General features: G+C 44.4%; 1 protein-coding gene across 1 annotated transcript in view; it reads right to left on the reverse strand.

The window, feature by feature from the left end:
- Positions 1-5,544, reverse strand: part of T265_00786 (hypothetical protein) — a gene marked incomplete at both ends in the record, with an annotated part of 42,278 nt that extends 36,734 nt beyond the window's left edge. The window contains 4 exons of the mRNA XM_009164658.1: positions 24-128; positions 2,181-2,288; positions 3,832-3,918; positions 5,346-5,544. Coding sequence (XP_009162922.1) covers positions 24-128; positions 2,181-2,288; positions 3,832-3,918; positions 5,346-5,468 — 423 coding nt within the window. The remainder of the gene's footprint in view (positions 1-23; positions 129-2,180; positions 2,289-3,831; positions 3,919-5,345) is intronic.
- Between the last annotated feature and the right edge of the window lie 2,185 nt (positions 5,545-7,729).

The following is a 7,729-nucleotide window of genomic DNA, read 5'->3' on the forward strand; positions in this document are numbered from 1 at the left end:
AGCAATCAAGAAAGTTCGCTCACCTCTTGATCAATTTCCGCGCACTTAGAACTGATACTGGTTATGCTGCCGTCAGGAAGCTGACGTTTGATAGACCCATCAAGTGTTTTCAGAGTGCCTTGCTTGGCCTGTTGGAAGGAGAGTCGAAAAATGTAATGACAGAAACGTGCAGATGTGTGGGAAACTAAGGTAGGTGCTGCTGAGAAAACGTTTTATAGCAAACTCCCCGAAACCTCATCACATTCTTCTGTTCATTAATAGTTGATCAAATGACTCTCTATCTGTTCGCCAAGCTTGGCAAATGGACTGCTGGCAACTTGCGAACAGATCAACAGCCACTTGATCAGCAACCAATGAATGAACTGCCAATATTCCAATACATTTCCAACTCTTCTGTACACCAACGGGCTGACGCCATGCCAGGGCCATAAGCAGCTGAATTGAGAGGAAGCCGAACCGATCATGACAATCACTCTGTGGGCAATAATGGGAGAAAAATGATAGAGCTACATGGGTGGGTATGTTTACTAACTAATTCGAATGGTCGGATTGCAACCAATAAGCTAAGCAAAATTTGATGAACGGCTTTGTATTTTTGAGGGTGTGAAAAGCATCACAAAACCAGATGGCCTAAAGTATTTCATCTATTTTCTTCATCTTATTACAACCCGCAGCTCGACATTATCTGCATACCGTAAATCAGTAAGGGAACCATTTGGCTCTCGAGGTAGCAAACGTTGAAGCGATCCTTCCAGTTCTTTCAATTCCGAAGTTGGAAAGTGAAACAGAGTGCAACTCTGTTGGATGAAAATTTTCATAACGAACACGCGAGAGGATATTCCACGATCTCTGAGCGTTCATGTGTGTTAAGGCGAAGAAGTGGAATCTGAGGTTAATGGAATAAGAAATTGAATGCCGTTTATCTGGCACTTGTTGCCCTTCCCGGACACAGTGTAGTCGATGCGCAAGCGCTTCGCCATTGAAATCGCACATAGCTGGCGCGATGTCAACTCTGGGTCAACTGTGAAATATCTGTGCTTTCCACCTGTCGAAGATTCCAAATTTCTCGGCAGGAACTAGACTTTACCGGGATTCGTTAGAGCATATGAAGAAACCACGAGAAATTGAAGTAATTTCGCATGTTGATGGCGTACTTTGATTGCTTTGGATAGTCTCACGGTGTACTCCTGCTGTGGATAGAAATCCAGTAAAACAGTGTCTTCTCACGCGATGGGTAACATGAGATCACTAGGTACCCGAATAGTTCACCGGAGCTGTTTGGGGATTTATCGCCACAGTGGAGTCTTGTAAGCGTGTGTGTCCTACAGCAAAATTCAACTTTCAAGAAAAGAAATTTTGCTCACTTATTAGACGTGAAATAAGAGCACAAACACAAGATGCTTGTTAATGAGTATCTCGCCTGTGAGGTACTTTAACTGAAATTGCTGCATAAGTCACGATACTCAAGAACACACTTATGTTCTAATTGGACACCAAAGTGAACAGAAGTAAGGAAATGTTTCATTAGCAAATTGCATTGGAGATCCGGGTAAACCTTTCGTTAACACTGCTGTAATTCGCAAATAAGTGTACTTCGTCAGTTACACACAATTTGATGTTCAAATAGTAGTTGCTGGAAATCCGGGGACTATGTCTGCAATGACAAGCCCCAAGATGGGCGAAGCCGGTAGTGGGTTTTCGAATGGTGTTCAGCAACTTAACGAGTGGCGTGTTCTGCCGAGAGAAAACGTGTTTATTGTTTATGGGGTAAGGGCTAAGCGACGTAAAATGTAATTGCATCGATGGGTTTGTATGAAGAAGCGGTTGAAAGATATGAAAACAAGGCCTAACCGTTAGTTTCGCCTGTTTTGTGACGGTAAATGATACTTGTCCAGGTCAAAGACCGGAATTTGTTTGAGACTCCAATTTGACCTTTTGACTCGAAAGTCTGACCCGCAAGACAGCGGAAGGATACGGACGTTGTCACGGTAGTAACAACTCTAGACTTTGGGGCTTAGTAACAGGACAACGGTCGATAGGGTTTTCTTGGAGAGAGAAGGAGCTTTTCATAGGTGAATCAGATGCAGCTGAGATATAGACATAGATCAGGATCTCTTAGGATTAACGTTAACAATAAGTGATGACTGAACTCGAAGTATAGGTAGCCTCACAGAACCCACCTTATCTCGTTGCGTAGCGACCAACGCTCTGGAGACAATCATTGGCTGACCGCGAACATCCTTAATTTGAAGAGTGACTTTGGCTTTCACTTCCGTTTCCCGGGCGATCTACAAAGCAGGGCGTTGACAAGATCAAACTAACTTGAACCTGTTGAATATGGCCATACAGATGCGGGGCAGGAGAAGCTGAGTAAATGGACCCCAAAAGATCTCTGCCTCATCTGCTCCCATAATAACAACATAAAAAATAGTAACGACAGCAACAAGCAATATTGGGCAACACCTCAATGCATCATAGTCATGATTCACAACCATACACAAGCACCGAACACAGTTCAGTGCCTTTGGCCAACTGACTAATTTAATTACATCAGATTTTTACTCTTTTCCAGAGGTCAGCCACATGTCTCGTGTCCAACGGTGAGAAAATTCATAAACATTTGGGTGTGGTCCGGTGTCCAAACAGGTTTTTCGTTCAGGAAGAACATGTCATGGTGCATGAGGCACTGAACATTATGTGTGCAACAACACACCACTTTTTAGTAACGGGAAACAGAAATAGGCTGGTTTTCGAGACAAACTGTGCGGGACTGTTGTGAGCCTCGAGCTAGACACATAAAAGTTGGTTACTGGCTAGAATATCGTCGTGCGTGGGGCACGTGAACGCACTCGAAAGCGGAACGACCGTTCCCCCGTTTTACTCGATTCGACCTGGTCAAACCTTCTTCAGGGAAATGAAGAATATGTACACGTTGGTGTAGAAACATTCATAGCTGGTTTATGGAACTTTAATTCCAACACCTTGTTCGACCGCATATGGGCATTGCCCAGGGGTGGTGCGGTGAGTGTAATAAGCCTCTGTTTGGAGATTTCGAGCGACCACGTCCGTTAAAATATGAATAAATATACCTTAATCACTGGTATAAGTGCAACACAGTCAAATTTGACCTTGATATTCCGGTCACTGTGGGGATAGACTTCTCTCAATATTTTGTTGCCCTGAAACTTGGAAATTACCTACCAAACATGTCACAGTCAGTTAAAAGGCTCGTCACTTCTCCTCTGATTAGTTCAGTGAAACACTGAGTTTCTTGATCCACCTAGCAAGAACCATGATATGGCACAATTAACCTCGCCAGTCATCTATGTAGAACATGTTCGATGTTCAGGGTACGGTAGCAACAATCAGAAAAGATGCGCAAAAACTTCGAGAAGAGGAAGGGGTAATCCAGAATCGGCTTCCAGGTAGATAGATGTTTGAGTCAGTAGCTTTTGGACACATGTAACAGTATAATTAGACGGAGACAAGAATGTGAACCGAACCGATCAGACTTTACTGGTTCACACGCCATCAATTTTAGCTCAAAAACACATTCTCTAAATTCGAAAAAAACCTACTTATAATTACCGGGGGTCTAACACGTGATCTGAAGTTAGATTAGTAAGTTACTGGAAGTAAGTAAAGTAAAGTAAATACAGGATACACAGGAACGCATTCCATCTCAAGACATACAGCTAAATACGATCAGCTACAGAAAGGGATAGTCTCTAAACAGGTCTTCCGTTTGCAAATAACTCAACAAAATAGAAATTGTACTGCGAAGCTTCCAACAATAGCACTTGGGATCCCATTGAGAGGGAAGGCACATACCCGTGGATCGTGGATGAACGAACAACCCGTTTTTGAACCCGGAGGAAGATCTCCCGTTGTAGAGTACTTCAGGCACTCGATGATAGTCTGGTGAATAAAAATAACAGGAAGTAACGAACGGTGACAAGATAAGCATGTTTAAAATTGATGCGATATACAAGTCATCGGGGTGTACTAGAATTCGGAGTCTATACACTTCTGACTTTCAACTTGGGAGAAGCAGCCGACTAGCCTACGCGCGTTTGACGAACCAGTTCGGACCAATAACCTCCACAGGAATAAGCTTCCAGCTACAGATCTGTGACGTCGCCATACTTCGGGATCGCACACCAAACAACACGAATCAGTAAGTATTGAGGTAGGGCCAAACTAATTTGACGAAAGCCTGGGTTATGTCAATGACAGACAGGTAAAAAAAGCAGTCTGGCCTCTATGGCATCAGGTACTCCGTCTAGAAGATTTGGTGATGCTTGTGTTTGAGTTATGTTGAAAAAGACAGGATTCAGAGATGAAACAAATGTGAACGACAGAAAGGTTCCAACGTCTGCCGTTGCTGAGCCGACTAATCTTCGTTCACTAGTTATGTGGAGTGCTCTTGCTCCTCATGCTACCTGTGCAACCCAATCTGTCGTTCAGCACACAGGTTATCCAGGGGTATTCCAAGACTTATCAAAACCTTTCTGTACTGCAAAGCTCATACTCTCCGAATGGGGACACGTCTGAGGTCAGCTTTTTTTCGATGGAGCTGCCCCGTGCCCCGTTGTTTTGAAGAAGGCTGTGTGTTTCAAAGTAATGCCATCAGGCGATGACAAAGAGAGTCAGAACCCAAACCTACATTTTATACGTAATACGTTATACGGTGGTTCTTCAAGTAAAACAATCTAGCTGACGGGTTCTGTGGGATTCTGTTCAAGCAGAAGCGTCCTAAGATATCATTGGGGGACCAATATCATTGTATGGGCGGTTACCGTCACCATTAGCTGCACCTCAAATTGGGAGTTCTCAACAGCATTCGAACCACAAGTTTTCAAAAGGATACTGTCCACCTTCACCTTACCCTAGAGATTAACGCGGTTGTTTGTGTATGCTAGGATATATACGCAAAAAAACAGTTTGAGTGAACAGGCCGTCCTCCGAACAAACCAACTCTCTTCGAAGGCAGCCTATCTCTTATCGCGCAAATAAGTTTCAGATCGAGATTCAGTTCCTTTTTAAGAGCTGTCGCTCTTGATGGACAAAAATAGGTGTATCTGTAGTGCTTTATAGCATGGGAACCGTAGCGAACGAACAAAAGAAGCACAAATTGATGGTATGTATATGCTATATCTGGCCAAGTTGGCAGGCGGGTTTATTTGACGAATAGCTGGTCATTGTGGCGGGTGACAAATCTGCCCGTTGCAGACTGACACTCAAATTACCCGGTTTACAAGTTGGACAGTGACAATTCGGATCTGGTTATTTGTTTGGAACTTGAACATATGGGAAAAAACACATGTAAATTACCAACAACTTACAGTCTTGCCCGTCCCGTTCGGACCGAGGATAAGAGTTACAGGGGTGAAAAACTCAATCTTCTGGGGCGTTTCATGCCCAAAACTACGGATCCCAAGGATACTCATTCTTTCTACTAGAGCCATTATTACTGAAGAACCTGGAATTGAAAACCGGAAACCATAAATCACTTAACTTGGGTTACTCTACCAATGTGGTATCGAAGGTGCTTTCTGCTCCTATCCTTCGAAAGCCAACTTAACACAAGGAGAGGCAGATCCTTGAAAAACAAGCGGAGTTCCGTCCTAAAAGAGGGTACATCAGTCACATTTTCGCTGTCCCACAAGTTCTGGAACAAGGAACCTGCTTCCAACAGCCAACAATGATGGTTCTCCTGAACTTGAAAGCCATCTCTGATTTTGTGGAACGCCATACAATATGCCAGCATCTAGAGAGCAAACGTGTCCCCAATAAATTCTTCACCCTCCATAAAGCACTGTATGCCAAGTCTCTGGAACATATAAAGGTCTGTGGGAAGCTCTCGCTCAAGTTCAATACACCAAGTGGTGTCAGGCAAGACTGGTCACTTCAACTTCGCCATTCACAGAAGGCTCACTTCCAGCCTCTAATGCTTGCGGAGTTCAAATGGTCCCAGGGCTTTCGCACACAGATGTCGCGTACGCAAATGACAGATCTCTTAATGGATCCGATGTTATCCTAATGAAGACGACATTAAACAATCTAGATGATTCTGCCTCACGGTTTGGTATGCAATTCACAATTACAAAGTGTAGAGTGCTACTGCAGGACTGGGTGGGCTCGAACCCTAATCTTATGTTTGCGGACGAGCCGACTGAGATAGCAGAAAGATTTTTCTACCAGGGTAGCCATATCAGTCCCACTGGTCTCGCGAAAGATATTTCCATCCGGATTGTGAAGGCCACAGCAGCTTTCGTGACCCTGCATCACCTATAGCGTCGGTGTGACATCACCTTATCCATCAAGGGTCGAGTTTACAATTCTATGCTGAGCTCTGTATTGTTTTATGGGTCAGAAACGTGGCTGTTGAGGGCGTTAAAAACTTTCAGCTATCGATGTCTTCGGCATATTGCCCGAGCCTAAGGGGAACAGCGGATCAGTAATGCTAAAGCACGTTGAATGGTTTTCAGAAGAAATAACTTGCCCACGATAGATTAACCTGTCGTACTCCATAGACGGCGCTGGCTCGGTCGCATCTTCCATGTGCCAGTCGGTCGACTTCCTCCAAGGACCTTATTCGCACAACCACGCGAAGGAGGGATACGAGCCAGGGAAGGTCAAGTATTGACTTGGCAACGAAGTATGAAACCCATTACAAGCGAACTCAGGCGCGCTGGTCATTGTACCCCAGGACAGGGACCCTGAGACGGGATACTTCAGTTGTTAGAGACATTGTCAAGTATGGCTCAGTCGTGCGCTCAGTGGCACGGCACCATCCAAGCTGTTGCCTTCAATGCATAGCTTTTCTCCCAGTCTCTCCAGTGAGAAGTTCACTGGCACCCCTGTATTCATTCATCAACTATATCAGCTAAAGCGTCCAATGGGCAATCCTCTAATCTTTCGCCCTCGATGATCAGTGGCGAACGAAAATGTGGCAGCTATAACCACAACACGGTAAGTTGGCAGGTTTTACGGATGACGATGGTGTGTCCCGTTTGGCGCTATGAACCACCGTTCTTCTATTGCGAGAGAGACTGGAGCATTCTTGCATGGAAGGCTCGTTGAAAAATTCCAAAACGTAACAACACACCAACATCCTTTCTCTCCCTGGTGATTCACGCGCCATTGATCAGAAACATTGAGGCACGCTGAGAACGATTTCGTAGCGTACGATTCCGTGAGATGATCGTTCCGAGTGATAATTCTACAGTGAGACATTTTGAGACAGGAAATGCGAATTTACCGTATAGAGTTAACTAGATATTTTGTATACACGTAATACACTACTTATAAGGTTGCTAAAAACTCTTCGTCATGATAAACGAGAGATTAAACTGGGTTCCAGGAGAGTTTCCCGTCCAAACCAAATTGATATGCAAATGAGTGTGTCGAAAACTAGGTACTATCCGGATTTCGCTCAGGATAGCGTTTCAAGCCCATCCCTGAAAAGAGATCTACAAGATATTAGAGTGAAGCACGGAGCTGAGGTGTCATTCAGCCTAGTGGCTGTCCAAAATCACTATTGACACAGGAAACAAATCAATCACATTAGTGTCAGGTGCTGGTAGTGTAACTCCACCGTAAAACGCGCGCTACTCCCCAGAATGAGAGGGAAAAAGAGTGAGTGAGTGAGGAGACCTAGTGCTGGCCTATGTCAAGCATTCCGAGGTGCCTACACCTCCAACCGCTCAATCAGACAATCTGGAAA

The sequence above is a fragment of the Opisthorchis viverrini genome (assembly GCF_000715545.1).
Source record: "Opisthorchis viverrini unplaced genomic scaffold opera_v5_8, whole genome shotgun sequence".
Classification (NCBI taxonomy): Eukaryota; Metazoa; Platyhelminthes; class Trematoda; order Opisthorchiida; family Opisthorchiidae; genus Opisthorchis; species Opisthorchis viverrini.